Source organism: Grammomys surdaster, unplaced genomic scaffold (assembly GCF_004785775.1).
Source record: "Grammomys surdaster isolate TR1022 unplaced genomic scaffold, NIH_TR_1.0 126391, whole genome shotgun sequence".
Classification (NCBI taxonomy): Eukaryota; Metazoa; Chordata; class Mammalia; order Rodentia; family Muridae; genus Grammomys; species Grammomys surdaster.
Window position 1 is genome coordinate 1738639 of NW_021621185.1, and position 20596 is coordinate 1759234.

Sequence of the window (20596 nt, forward strand, 5' to 3'; positions counted from 1 at the left end):
TGGTGGTGGTGGTAGTGGTGATGGTGGTAGTGGTGATGGTGGTAGTGGTGGTGGTGGTGGTAGTGGTGGTGGTGGTGATGGTGGTGGTGGTGATGGTGGTGGAGGTGGTGGTGGTGGTGGTAGTGGTGGTGGTGGTGGTGGTGGTAGTGGTGGTAGTGGTTGGTGGTGGTGGTAGTAGTGGTGATGAGAATGATGACAGTGATTTTTTTTCTATTTTTAATCTTTGTTTTAAGCTTGGTTTAATGTCAACATCTTTAGAATTTTAAAATTACTTCATATATGAGCATGTTGGTATTTTTAAAGAACTTTTCTTTTTTAAGATAGAATCTCAGTTAGGCTGTCCTTAAACTTGCTGTGTAGTCAAGGAAATCCTTGATCTTATATAAAAGGCTGAGAAACAATTCAGGATTACCCATGATACCTACCTCTATCTCCCAAGTGTTAGTATTACAGGAGGTGTGTACCACCATACACAGTTACAGTGCGTACTGTTTTATTTTGACACAGGTCTTGCTAAGTTTCCCAGTGATAGTTTGAACTCAGTATGTACTAGGATGGCCTAGAGCTTTGCAGTGATCCTTCTCCCTACCGTTGAGTGCTGGGATTGTACATTTGTATCATCACCCCAGCAAAGAACTTCGTTTTTAGTTAGTAATGACATTATACAATTTGATTTTTTTCAAAAAACAAAACAAACCAATAGCAATTTCCCATGAACTAATTTTAAATACTACTACTGCTGCTACTACAGAGCTGTACTAAGGGTCTCTACTGTGCTGGCAAGACAGTTCTTCAAAGACTCATGTGTTCAAGGCTTAACTGAATTAGAAAATAAACTAGGAAATGAGCCATAAAGTATGTTTTAGAGCAAACTTAGAAGCCTGAAGATCATTTATGTCCCTAGAAGTAGAAGGCAATTTATTTTTGAGTTTCTTCACTACTGGGCTATGCTATAAAACAGAGGATGACGGTCGCTGACTTGTTCTGTGTAGGATAGGAGACTTACATGGCAATCGTGACCATGTGAAGACAGTTTAAATTTTCATGAATGGAAGAGACTTGAGAATAGGAAGTTCCTTCAGTATTTTATAGTGTATCCAACAAAATATCACATACACTCCAATTTTTACTTCAAATTCTTATTTACCCTTCCCCAAACCTCACCTTCCTAATTTCCTCTCTTCATCTTTGCTTTGTTTTATTTATGACAACCCACTTTATCCAACAAATGCTTCCCTTCCATACATGGGTGTGAGACCAAGTAACCATATTCTCAAAGAAGAATGATTCTCCCTCCCTGATAAATAACTCTCATCAGTCATCTCAGTGAGGGGCAGGACCTGGGGTCATCTTCTCCATCTGTTTAGGAGCTGGGCCGGGTTGGTTTTCCATAGGTCTTGTAAGCACAGCTGGTGTGTGTCTATGAGTATGATAAGCATGCCACAGCATGCCTCATAGCACCCCCCAGTCTTCCAGCCCCTGCATCTTTCAGCTCACTCTTCTGAAATGTTCCTAGAACTTTAGTGGGAGGTGGATGCTTATGGAAGACACTCTGGATAACAGTATAAATGTTTAGAAAAATTAAGCAGAGTCTATGCCTGGGGTGAAAAGTGGCAGAGAAATCTCCAGATATGGCAGAATACTCTGTAAGGAATACTTTAACTTAGGGTTTAGGACATGGTTCATTGGGCAGAAGTGGCTTTCTATCACCGGTCAAGGCGTGACTTCAACTTCTACATCTTATATGGTAGAAGCAGAGAAGTTCTGAAAGCTAGCTATCCTCTCACCTACACATATGCATTATAGCATGTCTTGCCCACCATGCAGGTATGCATGTGGGTACACACATACAGACACATACACACATATGAAAAATATGATATGTGTGTAAAAGGTTTAACATAATTTACCATAATGTTGGTGACATTGAAGATGGTGAGGATAGGGATTTCTGTCACTGAAAGAAAGCTTTTTCTATATCAGACTGCTTGTCTTTGCATAGGGATGACAATGAAGATAACCTTGTAGTGAATTATTCACTTAAAAGATTACTTCTCCCTTTTGCCAGTTTTATAGGATAATAGTTTGTCCACTATTGCTTTGTCCAACTTGTTTCTCCTTGCCTTGTGGAAAGGTGTTCTATAACTGACCCTTCTCCTTTTCTGGAATCAGTTTTGGTTTACTCATCCTACTCTTCCTCCACTCCCATTGCCAGAATGCTTGCATTTCATTGTGATGCCTTTTGTGCATAGGTGAACTTACTGTTAATTGATTATCATTGTTTATAATAGCCTTGGTTATAATCCAGTAAATTTATCCTCTGCTATTTCCAGCCTTATTGATGAAGGCTTAGAGCAAGACATTTTTGTCTGCATCTTCTCCCATTTCTTCCTTCTAACTGCTCTTACGTACACCTCCTGTGCACCATCAAATTATCAAATTCATAGCCTATTTTTAATTGATGTTTTATACACACACACACACACACATACAGAGAGAGAGAGAGCCGTAAATACATAAATATAGACTGTTCAATCAGTGTCATGTTACTTGTGTGTATGTGATCTGATTCCAGGGCTGATCACTACCAATGCTATATCTGCTGCACATTCTTGTATGCAAGACTCAGGGATCATTACAGAAGTGGAGGCAAAGAGATTGTAAGAGCCACAGGAGGTTTGCTGTAAGATTGTGTCTAATAACAATGTCAGAGAGGCTACATTCAGGATTACTCAGCCACATATTACCTCAACAAGATATGAACTAGAAGGACACCAAGGGATATGCTGTCTTGAAAGGAAGGAAGCTCCTGGAGCCTCAACTGTACATAAGAACTGTGGAAAAACAGGGAATGCTGAGAGTGGGAGAAATGGTCTTCTCCAGGGAATGGCCGTGATGATTATCCAGTCAGCTGTTTTTAATGTGAGCCTGCATATTGTGGCTCTGAGTCGAGCATATCCGTATCCGTATCCGTATCCATATCTGTATCCGTATCTGTATCTCTATCTACCTCCTGTTCAGGTCATATAATGTTACTTGTATGTATGATGTCAAGGCTCACCATTTGACATTTTGTTATTTTTCTACTGCTGTGACAAAACATCCTGATCAATGCAGCTTATAGAAGAAAAATTTGGGGATCATGGTTTCAAGGGGTCCATGATGGTCATAACCGTCATGGTAGGCTGTATGACAAAAGCAGGCAGGCAGGCATGACACTAGAGAAGTAACTGAGGACTTACATCTGGATCTACAAGCACAAGACAGAAAGAGCTACCTGGGAAGGGTGTTGGCCTTTGAAACCTTAAAGCCCACTTCCAGTGATACACCTGTTCCAACAAGACCACACCTTCTAATCCTTCCCAAACAGTTCCTCCAGTTGAGGAACAAGTATTCAAACATGCAAACCTATGGGGCCCATTGTATGTTCAAATGATTATAGGAAATTTACTGAAGACTTCTTACCTTGAAAGACAGGTAGTACCTGACTTATTGCACTCTGAATTCTTCAGCTTTATAGATTATCCAATTCTATAAATGCAGTATGTATTTATAGAAATTTCACTCAGAAATTTGAATTTTCATTATTTCTCCAGCTAGTTGGAATATGTATTGTGTTAATAACTGTCATTTATTGCTTAGGTTTTTTGAAAGGAGACTCTGGGAGTAAAGAGGGCTTTCTAGTTCCAGACTGCAGCAGGTTTATTTCAAGAGTGCTCCAAAACTTCCTGTCTCAGGGAAGCTTGACTCCTAACTCTGTAATAGGGAGAAAGGAATCCAGTACCCTGCTAAAGGTATTTGCTACCTTTAGAAAAGCTACAAGGTAACCATTTTCAACTGAAGATTCTGTTGTTTATCTAGTACAACAAAAATGTCTGCAACGGGAATGAAGAGCTGGTAACTCAGCAATAGAGAGACTTTGGCATAACTGCCTCTTTCCCAGTGGATGTCTGCTGGGTTGTAAATGCGATTTGCTGATGTCTTGCTATCTGGTGCTTTTTATATGCTCCTTGGTGTTTGTTCTTTTACTTTACTTGCTGCATGTTTAACAGACTCATTTATTTGAAAGCAAAAGTATGGTACAAAACAGCACTATGTGGCACACATTATGGTAATCTGTTGTGATTCCAGGGGGCAGTACCAAGTTCGTTTCCTGTCAGCCTGTGGATAACTAAACCGCCAGTGCTCTACAGTGTTCTCTGTTGCTGAACTATGATGATTAAAGGTTTGATACAATAGTCAACTTATTGTGATGGATTCATTGTACATTAAGGAGAATCTATATAAGGATTTAATGCAAGTTTTCATGTAAACATTGCTTCTGAGATATAGACCAGCTTCATGAATCCCATAAATTTATGAATTACTTTTCATTTAGTTAGTATTTTGTAAAGATGTTTGTGATTTATGTTTTTGATACTAAAATTGCTTTTAAAAAGTGGCAGTTATGTTTAATAATTGAATTTGCATTGTATTAGTCAGGGGTTTCTAGAATAATAAAAATGATAAAATGAATCTATATCTATCATTTATCTTATTTATATACCTTTCATCATGATCATCCATTTATTGTCTATCATCTGTCCGTCCATATGTCTGTCTATCTATCTATCTATCTATCTATCTATCTATCACTGGGAGATTATTATAGTGACTTATAGGCTGTGATCCTGCTAGTTCAACAATGGCTATCTCCCAACAGAAAACTCAGTAATCCAGTAGTTGTTTAATCCATGAGACTGGTGATCTCATTTGGTCTTCAGTATACACTAGAATCCTGAAGAAGTAGCCAGTGGAGGAATGAAGAACTTATTAGTAAGAACAAGGGCAAGCAGGCAGAGTAAAATCTTCCTTCTTTCATGTTCTTTATATAGGCTGACACCAGAAGGTATAGCCCAGATTAAAGGTGGGTCTTCCTACTCAAAAGATCTGGATTAAAGTTGGGTCTTCCCACCCACTTCAGATGATTTAATAAAAAAAAAATCGCTCACAGGGTTTCTTGTTAATTTAGATGTAGTAGAGTTGACGGGATAGGTTCAGAGATGGTTTAGTGAGTAGAGCTGTTTATGCATAGGCTGATTACCTGGATCCCATAACGGGTCAGGAGAGAAGCACTCTAGAAGAGTTGTCCTTTGATTTTTGCAAACTTACCTGTGTTGGTGTGCTCTCTCATTCCTCCTGCCTTCTTCCATCTTCCTCCTTTTTTGAGTTCTCTCTCTCCATTTCCTCTACAATTAATAAATAACAAGTATTTGTTTGTTTGTTTGTTTGTTTTTGAAACAGAGTCTGTGAAGACTTGCTGGCTTAGAATTTTTTGTATAAACCAGTTGCCCTCGAACTCACAAAGATCCCCTTGCCTCTGCTTCTGGAGTGTTGGGATTAAAGAAGTGCACTACCATGACCAGCTCACAATAGGATATTTTTGAAAGAGATTTCTTTCATTGAATTTTACATTACTTTTATTGGTGGTTAAAGACTTGACTTATATGATTTCAAGCCCTTAAAATTTAGTGGGACTTATTTTATGACCCAGAATATCAGCTATTGTTGTAAATGCTTCTTGTGCCTTTTCTAGAAGTATTAAGTTGACTATAGTTCTTTGTCTGTCAATGAGATTTCCCTTTTCTGAGTTAGCATCCCTATTAACAATGTCACTGTTCAGGTCTTGTTTATTGAGGTACCATGGGTGAACAACTTCTCTCATTTCTAGAAAACATAATGTTACAGCTGTCTTTCTGGTCCTCTGGCTCTTAGAATTTTCTGCGCCTCTTTCTGGATGTTGCCCATGCCTTAGAGATAGGAGTTGTGTTGTAGGTCTATACATTGAGGCTGGGCTCCACATATCCCATGATCTCAGCGTTATGGCCTGTTATGTTTTTCTGAAAAGAAGAGCTTCTTTGATGAGGATTGAAAACTACACTTATCTGTAGGTATTAAGATAAGGTTTAGAATACAGTTGGGATTGTTGCTGGTCTAGTAAAGTGTTGGTTGTAGGTTCTTGTCTTAAGATCCATGAACTTACTAGCCCCTAGTAGTTGGCTAATTTACCAGTGACTGCTGACAGAGGGAGAATTAGTATTTCCAATAGGTGAATGGTTAGCCATGAAATCATATATACACACAAGTGACAGTAAGTGGCTCAGCAGGTTGTATTTACATATGTACAACAAAATAAAAAAGATGGGGAGAGAGGGAGTGAGAGGGAAAAGGTGAGAGGGAGGGAGGGGACATAGAAGGGGTTGGAGGGATGATATAGAAAGGTGGAAGTGATGTGATTATATTGTAGTTTAAAATGTAATAAAAATAAATATTGAATACTAGAAGCATAAAATGTTAAATGGCTATTTAGTGGGTTATATAAATTAGTTTGAATTGATACTTAAAGTTTTTTATGCCCTTATCTGTTTTCTGTGTTCTTGTTCAATTAATATGGAAAGGTATTGAAATGTTCAGCTTTAATTATGGCCTACTTTTTTTTTTAGTTATGTTAGTTCTTTCTGATTTTCTTCAGTGTCTTTTCTTGGTACAAACACATTTAAGATTGTTATACTCTTCTGGTGATTTACTCTTCATCATTACGGCGTTCATGTCTCTGATATCTTATGTATTTGCTTTTTTTTTTTTTACCTCCTTGAAGTGTACGTTTTAAAAAATAGTAATATGACAACTACAGTTTACATTTTAATTAGTGTCTATGTCATGTTTTTGACAACTTTTATGAGTATTGTGCAGCAAGTGTTGGCCTTGAACTCATGATTCTTCTTCCTCAAAGTCCTGAGACAGTATACCCTCTTTGCCTAGATCCAGGATATCATTAAATCCTCTTTTAGTAAAATTTGTCAGGGCTGGAGGAGAGAAGACACAGTATTTTGTTGCATGTGTTGTAACAATAAGAAAGCAAGAAGATCTCAAAACCTTAAAAATGGAAAAGATGAAAATTCTGTCAAAGGGGCACAGGAGACAGCCAAAGAATATATTATTTAACAAACAGTATAAATGCTGTAGTGTTGGGTTGTTAGTCAGAATATATACTAAATATCCTTTGATATTTAGGTCCATTGATATTTTAAAAAGTTGGAATAGTTATGAAAAGGGAGAGAGTGATGCCAACTTCCACACTGAAGAGTGACCAGTGATGTATGCCAGTATGGAAGAATGGCAAGTGATGTAGGCCAGTGTTTCTTACTTCAGAAGATAGAGCATGACTCCTTTGCTTTCACCCACAAGTTGGTGGGACTCAGTCACTTCTAAATATAGGCCATATAAAGGGAGACACTGATGCTGGTATGGAGCTGCCTACCAGACACCACCTTAGCCAGCTATTGAAGGGTCGTATCACCAGTGGTGTTCTGTGCATCTTATAGTCTACTTGATATGTAGTAAGGACTGTAGTTATCTCTGTGATATTTCTTCAAAAGACTATGACACTGGAGGAGGGAGGCAGACATGATCCCTTTAGAGAAAATAGTAGTTATACTCAAATCAAAAGTAGTTCTGGTAAAATAATAGTTTTTGTGCAGTGTCCTAAGTGGACAAATACACTGTGGTGATATAGTTTGGTGATATTAGGTGAAACTGGGCTAAGGGACCCAGGCACCAAAATTGTTCACAAAATAAAATTTAAATTTTTGCTTTTTAAGAAGCAGCTTAGCTGGGCGGTGGTGGCGCACGCCTTTAATCCCAGCACTTGGGAGGCAGAGGCAGGCGGATTTCTGAGTTCGAGGCCAGCCTGGTCTACAGAGTGAGTTCCAGGACAGCCAGGGCTACACAGAGAAACCCTGTCTCGGAAAAAAAAAGAAGCAGCTTACTGGCCTTTTGTTGTTGTTTTGTTTTGAGACAAAGTTTCCTTATGTAGTCTTGGCTGGCCTGGAACCCACTTTGTAGACCAGGCTGGCCTTAAACTTCCTACTGCCTTCCTAGTGCTGCGATTAAAACCTGACCTTTCTTGATATGTGAAATTCAGTATTGTGAGAATTAGAAACAAAATATTTTAGTATCAACCAGACATTTCTAGTCAAAATGTCTCATTTTAATATTACACATAAAATGGAATAATATATAATAATAATATCACTTTTATATTTACAATTGGTAAATGCGTTTTTTTATTTATAATTCATAACTGATTTTTGTATAAAATTTAGTGGTCTTTGAAATGTCATATTAATATCTGAAGCTTTGAAAGCGTAGATTAAGGTTAATGAGGTAGAAACAAATAGCTGTTTTGAAGGAGAAGGTTAATCATTTAAGTAGGTTATTTTGAGAATCTGAGTGTGATTGTTTGGGGGATTATGATTTGGAAAGGACTTACGTTGATACTGTATTAGATCAAAATGCTGAGTTAAAAATAGTGTTTTTGGAACTTAAAATTTAGTACAGATGAAATTAATCTACTAGAATAAAAGAATAAAGTCTTCATTTATATTAATTATGAACAATGATCCCGAGTCAGTTTCATATCAGTCCATATGACTTCTTTTCTAGATTTGCTGTCCAGGATCGATTTGGATGAACTCATGAAAAAGGACGAACCACCCTTTGATTTTCCAGATACACTGGAAGGTTTTGAATATGCTTTTAATGAAAGTAAGTGGATACATTTGACACACATATATGAGTATGTGTAGTTTGCTTTTCAGGATTTATAGAATTGTAGGAAATATATTAGCTACTCTTACAAGTCTAACTAGAATGTCTTGTCTCTGAGAGACAATGACTTATCTTTGCCTAGTGAAATCCTTCACACAAATCAAAGAATCAACAAGGAACAGTTTTCTATAGTTGACAAGTCACATAAACTGAAGGACATGAATTTGAGCATTCTACTCTGACCTAACTGGAGACTCCTAGTTGAATTATTTAGGAAGGTATATTCTTTAAGTCGCTATCTAAATGAGGTGACTGGCTGTACCCTTATTTTTAATAATGAGTTCCATTATTTTTCAGGAACCTATTTGTTTAAATCTTTTAAAAGTTTGGAATAAAATAACTTTTATACCAGAGGTGTTGAAAAGGGCATGCCTCCAGCTTACACTGTTAAATTTGCAAGCCTTGCTGTTATGGGCAGAGAGCATGATATCATCATTTCCATCTGTTACTTTATAGTTACTGAATTGGTGACCGTTCATCACTGTGTGAGTGAGTCCCCCGTACACTGTCACATATGGATAGACTTAAACAGTCAGTGAATTTATAGAGAAGGTAGTAGAAACATTGGTCATTTTTCAGATTTTTTAAAAGAATATTTTATGATAAAACATATATAAATAGTAATATTTTGTTGCCTGTTGTGGAGAAATGGTTAAAGCAATTGGCTATGTGCTGTTTTTCTTCTGATTACTAGAATCTTCCTGGAGAAAGAAACAGGGCAGATGTTCTGTCTTTTTTCATTGTAAATAGTCTGATAATTAAACCTTTTGTAAATAGAAACTTTAGTTTGCCAGGAGGAGAATCTTTTGTGGGATACTGTGATCTAGATGGTTGATTTAGCAATGTTCATGGTAAATAAACTTACTTTTTGTTATATGAGGCATGTTTCCATGAAGACTAGCACACAGTGCTCTAATTCACTATCATATAGAATGGGAGTATTATGACCACAGTGTTTATTGGTATGTGAGGAGCCCTGTATGCCTTATCTGACCCTTCCTTGCTCTGGCTCAGATAATTTAATTTAGTAAATTAGAAATATGGGAAGAAGGGTAGCAAGGACTTCTTGGTATCAACTACAACTTGTTGCCAGGCCCTGAAATTGTTAGTAAAACCTATTAATAATTGTCAAGGAAACCCTGTGGTGTGAGTGAGTTGATTGGATAAACTGATGTTAGCTTCCTCCTCCTTTTGAGTCTCCATTGACATTCTATTTTAGGTGTCAAAGTTATCTCTGGTAGAAAACAGTTACTCAAACTTCCAATGCGTCTAGGTAGCCCCACAGTATGTTACTAGGTTCCCACATCATTCTTGACCATGTTGTCTTTATACAACATGATGCCAGCTCTCCATTGCTGAATGTCATTGATTCTTGTCTAATGTTCTGAAAAATGGCTTAGAGTTTCAACATTTGTAGTCCCAGGTAGCCTCAGTCTTCAATACTGTGGCCACTCTCATAACATTATCTGGTAGGAGTTCTTTTTCCTACTGGCCTTAGAGTAGTTTCAGTTTACCTTAAAATATTGAGATGAATATCAAGGATAGCTTATAAATTCCCAGGGACCAGTCATTTATATTCTTAATAGGTTTATTGACATTTGAAGATATAGTGTTATGAAAAAAGCAAATACTTAAGAAATTTAAAATTTTTATAAGACATTATTTATTAGAACATCCATAGTATTAAAAATATACCCTAAATCATTGGAATATTGCTTGTTGTCTTTTAGAGGGGCAGTTAAGACACATAAAAACTGGGGAACCATTTGTTTTTAACTACCGAGAAGACTTACACAGGTGGAACCAGAAAAGATATGAAGCTCTGGGCGAGGTATGTCAAGTATATTGCTCTACTGCCTTCATTTTTCAATTGAAGTATGAAGTATGCCATGGATATTGTTTTACTGAATTTTCTAGTTTGAAGTACCAGGAGTAATATGTAGCAGTTCACATGGTCCTTTTATGAAATGTGATTTTTTTTATTGGATATTTTATTTACATTTTAGATGTTATCCCTTTTCCCCATTTCTGCCCCCCGCCAGGAACCCACATCTTATCCCCCCTCCTCCTGCTTCTATGAGGATGTGCCCCCACCCTCCCACCCACTCCTACCTCCCTACCCTCGAATTCCCCACACTGGGTGTCCAGCCTTTATGGAAACAAGGATCTCCTCTCCCACCTATGCCTGACAGGGCCATCCTCCTCTATATATACAGCTGGGGCCATGGGTCCCTCCCTATGTGCTCCAGGCTAGTGGTTTAGACCCTGGGAGCTCTGGTTGGTTGGTTGGTATTGTTGCTCTCCCCACTGGGCCACAAACCTTTTCAGCTCCTTCAGCTCCTTCTCTCTATCTCCTCCATTGGGAACCCCATGATCAGTGGTCTACCTTTGGTGACTGCACATGGAATAGATACCCAGGAGGAACAGTCTCCAGATGACCCCTCCGTCAGTTTCTGCCCCACACTTTGTCTCCATATTTGTTCCCATGAGTATATTGTTACTCCTGAGAAGGACAGAAGCACCCACACTTTGGTCTTTCTTCTTCATGAGCTTCATGTTGTCTGTGAGTTGTATCTTGGGTATTGCCAGCTTCTGGGCTAGTATCAAATTATCTGTGAGTGAATACCATGTGTGTTCTTTTGTGATTGAGTTACCTCACTCTGGATGATATTTTCTAGTTCCATCCATTTGCCTAAGAATTTCTCAAATTCATTGTTTTTAATAGCTGAGTAGTACTCCATTGTGTAAATGTACCACATTTTCTGTATGCATTCCTCTGTTGAAGGACATCTGGGTTCTTTCTAGCTTCTGGCTATTATAAATAAGGCTCCTATGAACATAATGGAACATATGTCCTTGTTATATGTTGGAACATCTTCTGTATATATGCCCAGGTACAGCTGGGTCCTCAGGTGATGCTATGTCCAATTTTCTGAAAAACTGCCAGACTGATTTCCAGAGTGGTTGCACCAGCTTGGAATCCCACCAACAATGGAGGAGTATTCCTCTTTCTCCACATCCTTGCTGGCATCTGCTGTCACCTGAGTTTTTGATCTTAGCCATTCTGACTGGTATGAGGTGGATCCAGGGTTGTTTTGATTTGCATTTCCCTAATGACTAAGGATGCTGAACATTTCTTTAGGTGCTTCACAACCATTTGAATTTCCTCAGTTGAGAATTCTTTGTTTAGCTCTGTACCCCGTTTTTAAATAGGATTATTTGGTTGTCTGAAGTCTAAGTTCTTGAGTTATTTGTATATATTGGATATTAGTCCTCTAACAGATGTAGCATTGGAAAAGATCTTTTCCCAATTTGTTGGTTGCTATTTTGTCCTATTGACAGTGTCCTTTGCTTTACAGAAGCTTTGCAATTTTATGAAGTCCTATTTGTCAATTCTGGATCTTAGAGCATAAGCCATTGGTGTTCTGTTCAGGAACCTTTCCCCCATGCCCCAGTATTGGAGGTTCTTCCCCACCTTTTCTTCTATTAGTTTCAGTGTATCTGGTTTTATGTGGAGGTCCTTTATCCACTTGGACTTGAGCTTTGTACAAGGGGATAAGAATGGATCAATTTTCATTCTTCTACATGTTGTCTTCCAGTTGAACCAGCACCATTTGTTGAAAATGCTGTCCTTTTTCCACTGGACAGTTTTAGCTCCTTTGTCAAAGATCAAGTGACCATAGGAGTGTGGGTTCATTTCTGGGTCTTCAATTCTATTCCATTGATCTTCCTGTCTGTCTCTGTACCAATACCAGGTAGTTTTTTTTATCACTATTGCTCTGTAGTACAGCTTGAGGTAAGGGATGGGGATTCCTCCAGAAGTTCTTTTATTGTTGAGAATAGCTTTTGCTATCTTGGGTTTTTTGTTATTCCAAATGACTTTGAGAATTTCTCTTTCTAACTCTGTGAAGAATTGAGTTGGGATTTTAATGGGGATTGCATTGAATCTGTAGATTGCTTTTGGCAAGATGGCCATTTTTACTATATTAATCCTGCCAATCCATGAGCATGGGAGATCTTTCCATCTTCTGAGATCTTCTTTGATTTTTTTTCTTCAGAGTCTTGAAGTTCTTGTCATACACATCTTTCACTTGCTTGGTTAGATTCACACCAAGGTATTTTATATTATTTGTGACTATTGTGAAGGGTGTCATTTCCCTAATTTCTTTTTCAGCCTGTTCATCTTCTGAGTAGTGGAAGGCTACTGATTTGTTTGAGTTGATTTTTATAACCAGCCACTTTGCTGAAGTTGTTTTTCTGTTTTAGGAGTTCTCTGGTGGAAGTTTTGGGGTCACTTAAGTATACTATCATATCATCTGCAAATAGTAATATTTTGACTTCTTCCTTTCCTACTTGTATCCCTTTGACTTTATTTTGTTGTCTAATTGCTCTGAATAGGACTTTGAGTACTATATTGAATAGGTAGGGAGAGAGTGGGCAGCCTTGTCTAGTCCCTGATTTTAGTGGGATTGCTTCAAGTTTCTTTCCATTTAGTTTGATGTTGGCTACTGGCTTGCTGTATATTGCTTTTACTATGTTTAGGCATGGGCATGAAATGTGATTTTTTAAATGCTTTTTCTTCTTTGTATTCAGTAATTTCCCATCATTTACTAGAAACCTATTTAATCTTAAACCTTCTTTTATGTCAACATGGCCTTCATATGACTGTCCAGTGAGTCATTTACATGGGAAAACAAATTAACACCAAATTTTAATCTTTGTTTAAATATATTATAAAATTAAATGTTGGGTCTTCTATTGTGTCAGAAATGAGTATTATTTTTAGGTTTTTATTTATATGAAGGCTTATGACATTAGGACATTATATGAAGACTTAGTCACTAGGACAATGACATTGACTCTCTCTTACTTCATTTGTTTGGCCTTCTAAAATTAGGGATCTTATCATGGTATCTCCAGAGGAAACCTTTGAACATGCGTTTTTCATTTTGGTGGATGTTTATCACAGCTAAAGATTTCACTTATTCAGAATCATATACTCTTAGTAAAATATATATGGACACATTTGTTTAATATGTCACCTAGCAGCTCCTTTGTTTCTTAATGAAAAGCAGAAATTTCTTTATCTACATTGAATTTTTAATAAAGCAGTCAACATGCATTCTTTGGTCACATGGAGGATATTTGGTAACATGAAGAATTCAAATGCATTGAGACAGTTTTTCTGTGAGTCTAGCATTTTTACATGTCTGATCAAAAGTTTTGACCTTTTGTTCTGCATCTCTTTACATGAACAACTGGCTTTAAGGGTGCAGAGGGTTATGCCCTTTCCAGGGCATTATGCAGATTCATGTTGTAGTGGAGATAATAAAGACATCCCCTTTCTTTTCAGTGGTGGCCAGACGGCAGGCTTACTAGTGGACCTTTATAAATCCAGGCTTGCTAAGCTTGGGTTTCCTTAGATGCACAATTACCATGTGTGTTAAACCTTCAGCAGTCCTCTTTCCTCTCCAGCTTATTCAGGTTGTTTTTATTTTGAGTAGATATAATGGAATCACCTTCCCCTCTCCTTTCCTCCCTTCAGATTCTTACACGTATTCTCCCTTGCTCTTTTTCAAATTCACAATCTCTTATTCTTTTTTGTTACTACATAAATTTTTGAATATTCTTTATTATTTGTAACTTTACATGGATATGTATTCAGTGACCAGAATAATTTCTGCTTATGTTAAAGTGCTTGCCCATTTCTACTTGTATTATATATCGCAAACTGATGGTGTTTTTATTGTACCATAATAGTATTAGAGAAGTGCGCGTGCGTGCGTGCGTGCGTGCGTGCGTTTAAATGGCGCTTACATTTTACTCCTCTCTATAATCCAGTTCATCAGCTCCTTGACATATTATTCTACAAACATACCTTCTGGGTATTTTCTCATTTGTTTATATTCTTTTAAGACAATGTAGATCTTACTGTGTAGTCCAGGCTGACCTCAACCTCACAGTGTAGCCCAGGCTGCCCTTGAACTTGGAATCTTTTGGCTCAGCTTTCCTAGCATTTGTATTACAGGTATGCCTTACCATACTTGGCACAGACCTATATTTTATGTCCTTTATCATCCATATTAAAATGTACCTACTGGACTGGAAAGATTAGCAGGTTAAAGCATTTGCTCTCAAGTCTGATTATCTGAGTTTGATTCTTAGAATCCACATGATGGAGAGAACTGAGTCCTTCAAGTTGTCCTCTGACTTCCAAATACTCTTTTAGCAACACACACACACACACACACACACAATATATATATATATATATATATATATATCAAAATTTAGCTTTTCTCTTAAGTGCTCAAAAAACTCATTATTTCATTTTAAACTCATTCTTTAAGAATGTTTTCAAATTAAAATATAATTATGTAATTTTCTCCATTTTCTTCTCTATAACTTTTCTTATGTATCTCTCCCCTGATCGTTCTCAAATTCATGACCTCTGTTTCTTCAATTGTTGTTACATATACATGCAAATATGCAATACAAGCTAACCTGTAACATTTCTTATATCAATGTTTACTTTCCCTGGCTGTCCTGGAACTCACTCTGTAGACCAGGCTGGCTTCGAACTCCGAAATCTGCCTGCCTCTGCCTCCCAAGTGCTGGGATTAAAGGCATGCGCCACCTCTGCTGGCATATCAATGTTTACTTAAGTCATTAACAGATCACTTGGCTTCACATACCAGTCCATGTTTGATCCTAGAATGTTGACTGAAAGCAGACACTACTCATAGAATTCAATGAATTCATAGAATTCAGTATAACAGAATGGGAAAGAGAAAGTTTTCTCATTATGAGGTTTGTTCTATACCACTTTGCCTTTTGTTTTCCTGTTTCTTGATAGTTTGCTATATAAGATCACTAACTGAGTTCCATTTTCTGTTTTTGAATATTGAATTGTATAAGCTCTAATTATATATCAACAGTATCACAGTTGTTGCTATAGTTAATGACTTTGTTTGGAGTAATTGTAGAATTGAATGTATCTGTAGACCCGTATTTCTAATTTATTCCCATTTTTGAGTCAGGACTTCATATTCAGTGTAATCAACTTACTGTTTTCTATTCTCACCTTGTTCTTGTTTGTTAAGTTGTTTTGAAAAGCCCTTCCCTGTCATATGACCCCATTATTGATGTCGATGTTGTCCACCATCTCTTCTGCAGAGTCTCCTTTTGTAATTTTATCTGATTCTTCTTGTCCTTCTATCTTGTCCTATGTAAAAGTAACCTAAGGTGACTTTACAGTGAAAAGCACAACTATAGTGTTCAGTACAATTTACATTAAAAGCAGAGAAAGAGCTATCAAGACAGTAGTGCTGGTGCCACGCTTCCTGTGAGTCTGACTCCTTGGTGGGAGGAGATGACTAACTCTAACTTGTTCCTTCTCACACAGTAGTGACGCCTCATCAGCTTACTCATTTCACTTATTTCATTATGTATTTGAAGACTTATTTGTTTTAACTGCACGTATATGAGTGTTTTGCCTATATGGATTTATGTCTACCATTTCATGCAGTGCCTGCAGAGGCTAGAAGATGACTTTGGAAACTTTTGAATTGGAATTGCAAACAGTTGCTAGGTACCATGTGAGTGCAAATGCTACTAACCATGTCTCCAGCCCCCTATATTTTTTTTCTGTGTATTTTAAACATTGTATAAAAATTGTGTCATCATTTTTATTGATGAATAAATTAGTATTATGCAAATACATAAATTGTTTAGTATAGTTTGTACTGTATGAACTTTGTGAAATTTCTGATGTTAGGAATTTAATACAAAAGATTAGATTTTTTATTACAGAAATGAAGTTATTCTTTTTGCAGTTTTAAAAGCTAAAATTTAAAAAGATGTATATGTTTCAGTTCCCAGTAAATATTGTCATTCAAAAATATCTGTTGCTTAAGCTTATTTGAAACTAAAAAGGGTTTACCTTTACTTTCCTGGGCAAGCTTCAGACTTTGATTATGATAATTTAGAAGGTGAAGTTATTGTTTAAAACTGTAGACAGTTCAAGTAAAATTTTCTATGTGAATACTAGCAACAGTTAGTGCTTTATGTTGGCCATGATCTTCAGTTCCATGAAAAGCATCAGTGCAGAGCATTCTAGCGAGAGCTGGGTAGCAGAGTCCAGGCAGTCCTCTCAGCTAGCAATGGCTGTGGGGTGGTTTAAGAGCTACTGTACTCCCAGTGTCGCCTTCATAAACAGCTTTGGTACGGTTGATGTTTTAAGGAGACTGAGTTTTTCAACAGTCTAAAAGAAATCCCTTATATTTTTGAGTCTTCCTTACAGAATACCAAGCTTTATCTTCAGTTGAGAGCTCATATGTATGGGTTTTAGTTTATGTCTCCTCTCTTAAGGAGATTATCACACCTGTTCCTAAGATATTCTATCATTTCTATATAAATCAAACGTATTATGTAAGTATAATAAACTGAGACATCAGTTTGCTTTCTGGATATAGTGCCACTATATAAAAGAATATTTTATAGTTACAGTTACATTGTTGTAATCAAACAAATGTCTGTGCTATGCACATATGGCTTGAACAATATATGACCCTTAATAAGCTTTTTTAAAAGACTGTAGGCAGTTGGATCTCTCAGGGGTTTCTAATGGCTATACTGAAGTGTATATAATGAGCAGCTTAAAATCAAGAACAATACTAGTTATTATTTCCAGTACTCAGATATTTGAGTATAATCCCCATAAGTGTATAAATTCTACAATATGAATTTATATTATTCTGAGGAATCAGTATGTTCCTTGTTATCAGTTTGTATTCTTTAAGTTTGTCATGAACTTTTTGGAACAGTGAAGAAAAAGAAACAACATTATTTAAGGATATATTGAAATTAACTTTGAGCTTTACACTTTAGAGTAGTTTAATTTCATACTGTTCTTTGTCTGCTGTCTCCCTATGATTACTGATATCAAGGTTATTGCTCTGTAGTGTAAATAATCTTGGGCCCAGAAATGATGAATGGTCTCCTATGACCTTACCTCATTCTGACATTCCTTTGTTCAAATGGAATGCTGTATCTAGAATGACATTAATAAATACACATTTTAGAATAGAAAATCTACCCTGAAATAATTTTCTGTTTCTTAAAAGCAGCCCACCACTGACATAAGAACAGACATATAGAGCAATTAAATAAACTACAAAGTCCAGAAATAGAGGTAAAGTACTAATACTTTTGGAGATATCATTTCTGTCAGTTGCAAATATAAAGTACTAGAGGAAAATGACATTTTGCTTCAGTAGATAGTCACCCATAGAATATATAACCTGACTCTTTATTACAGTATATACCAGAATGAATGTCACATGAATTAAAAACTTTGACAAAATGTACCAGGTCCATAGTGCTGATGGTAGTCTTGAAACAGCATCCTAGAAATGATGTAGCTTAAAATATTCTTTCCTTTAAAGCAGTAGTTCTCACCCTGTGGCCTGTGACTCCTTTGTGACATGGGTCCTACATCAGATATTTATATTAAGATTCATAACAGTAGTAAAATTACAGTTGTGAAGTAGCAATGAGAATAGTTTTATGGTGTGGGGGGGTCACCACAGTGTGATGAACTGTATTAAAGCAATGTGGCATTGGGAAGGTTGAAAACTACTGCTTTCAAGCAACCTGAGTTCTTTAGAGACATGTTCTGAGCCGGGCGGTGGTGGCGCACGCCTTTAATCCCAGCACTTGGGAGGCAGAGGCAGGCGGATTTCTGAGTTCGAGAGTTCGAGGCTAGCCTGGTCTACAGCGTGAGTTCCAGGACAGCCAGGGCTACACAGAGAAACCCTGTCTCGAAAAACCAAAAAAAAAAAAAAAAAAAAAAAACCAGCAAAAATAGAGACATGTTCTGAAGCAAGAAATGAGTGTTGTCAGCTTAGAATATTTTGTTAATCAGATAGGAAGAAAGCTGCAAGAAGAATCAGATAAAGTAAAAAACAACAATAAAATAAAAGCCAACATAGGAAAAAGAAAAAAAATTACTCCCAAAGCCTGTTCCCTCACATGCCCTCAAACTCAGCAGTGGATAAAGGTCATGAATAAACAATTCATAGAGAAAGATATGAAAATAATTTGAAACATGTGAAGTTACATTTAACCGGACTAATAATGTTGACAAGGCTTTACAGAAGCAGGCTTTTCATATATTGTTGGCAGGAATATTGACTAGTAAGTCCCAGTAGAGTGTTAATTGCTGATATCTTACCAGAATTACTACATGGAAATTTTCCCTTTGGTATGAGAACAGGGGAAATAAACAGATCCATTATATTTTTGTTTCAAAACAAACAAAACCCAAACCAAACAAAAAATCTGGAGAGTAAACTCCTTTTAGGGGAATCCATGAGTGCAAGCATGAGAGGTCTTCACTGTTCTATTGCTGGAATGGAGTTGCAGGAGCCACAGTGCAAGGACTCCAAATGTGAGTTACTAGTAGGCTTCTAGTAACTAAGGGTGGTCCCCCAACTGACACCCAAGCAAGAACTATTTCTCAGTCCTCACACTGCAGTAAATAGGTTTTTACCAATCTCTTGGAAGTAAACTGTTTTTTTTTTTAAGTCTCTAATTAAGAGTCCAACTGACAGACACCTTGCTTCTTAATCTTGTAGTAGAAAAACTAATAGAACCAACCAAATCTTTTGATATAATTGTGTCAGTGTGTTTCTCTGTGTACATCTGCTTGTAGAGACATGTGAGCATGCTTGTGTAGGCTGGAGGTCAGCACTGGATATCTTTCTTAATTGCCCTCTACCTTAATACTGAGACAGGATCTTTCATTGCACCCAGATATAACTGATTCAGTTAAAATTGATTTCTATATGATCATCAATTATTGCTAATTCCTATAAATTAAAAGATGTGAGATAATTCATATAGTAGTAAGTAAAATATCATTTTACAGATTTCTTGAAATTATAAGAGGAAAAACATTTCCCCTGAAAAGGAGTTCTAGCTGTCAACTTTTGTGAAGAAAATAAAGTTAAGAAGCACTAGTATATTGCACACAAATACGAGTATTTACAAATGCTAGGAGCCTCCTGCCTCAAAAACTAATACTATAAAATTTTAAAGCAGGTACTTTGTAGGGACATTTGGGGAAGATTGTTAATTTTCTTTAGTGAGATAAAGACATTATGGTAATGCAGGAGAATGTTCATATTCTTAGGAGATGCCTGTAAACCATTTAGGGATATAGTCATGACGCATGAAAGCTGTTTTAAATGCTTCTTTAAAAAGAGAGAAAAAAGCAAAAATAAAAAGAAGCCTAGCTGTGTTTGTAACAGCACTTGGAAGGCTGAGACCACAGGCTTGAGGCTTCAAGGCCAGCTGAGACTACATTTGGAAACCCTGTCTAAAAAGAAAAACAATCAAAACAGTGAAAAAGCAAAAACAAACAAAAAACCTCCCATGAGTTTAAAAGAGCCTTTGTGGTAAAATATTAACAGTTTTTCAATCATAGTAAAATGTGGTAAATATAAAGTTGACACTATTGTAGAAAATATTTAAAACCCTGGCCCTGGGTTTCTTTCCTGCCTTTGTTATTGAATTCCTGAAAAATAACCCCCCCAAAACAACAAACAAACAACAAACAAAACACCACACACACATACAGCCTTTATATTTTTAATAAGCCTTAAGCAGCACAAGAGCTGGGCAGCTGCTTACCCATGCTTGGCTACTATGCTTGGGCTTCATAGGAAGTAGAAAACCATCCTAGGCTAGAATGAGATCCTGTCTCAAAAATCCACCACCACCACCACCTCCATCACCACCACCACCTCCATCACCGCCTCCAAAACCACCACCTCCACCACCACCACGTCCATCACCACCACCTCCACCTCCACCATCACCACCTCCACCTCCACCATCACCACCTCCACCACCACCACCTCCACCACTTCCTCCACCACCACCA

The 20596-nt window shown here is 37.1% G+C and overlaps 1 protein-coding gene across 3 annotated transcripts in view; it reads left to right on the top strand.

Moving 5' to 3' along the window:
• Positions 1 to 20596, top strand: part of Fam172a (family with sequence similarity 172 member A) — a 416134-nt gene that overhangs the window by 33799 nt on the left and 361739 nt on the right. For all 3 annotated transcript variants that reach the window (XM_028760104.1, XM_028760102.1, XM_028760101.1), the window contains exons 2-3: positions 8485 to 8586; positions 10380 to 10480. In XM_028760104.1, the coding sequence (XP_028615937.1) occupies positions 8517 to 8586; positions 10380 to 10480 (171 nt within the window). In that variant the 5' untranslated portion in view covers positions 8485 to 8516. The remainder of the gene's footprint in view (positions 1 to 8484; positions 8587 to 10379; positions 10481 to 20596) is intronic.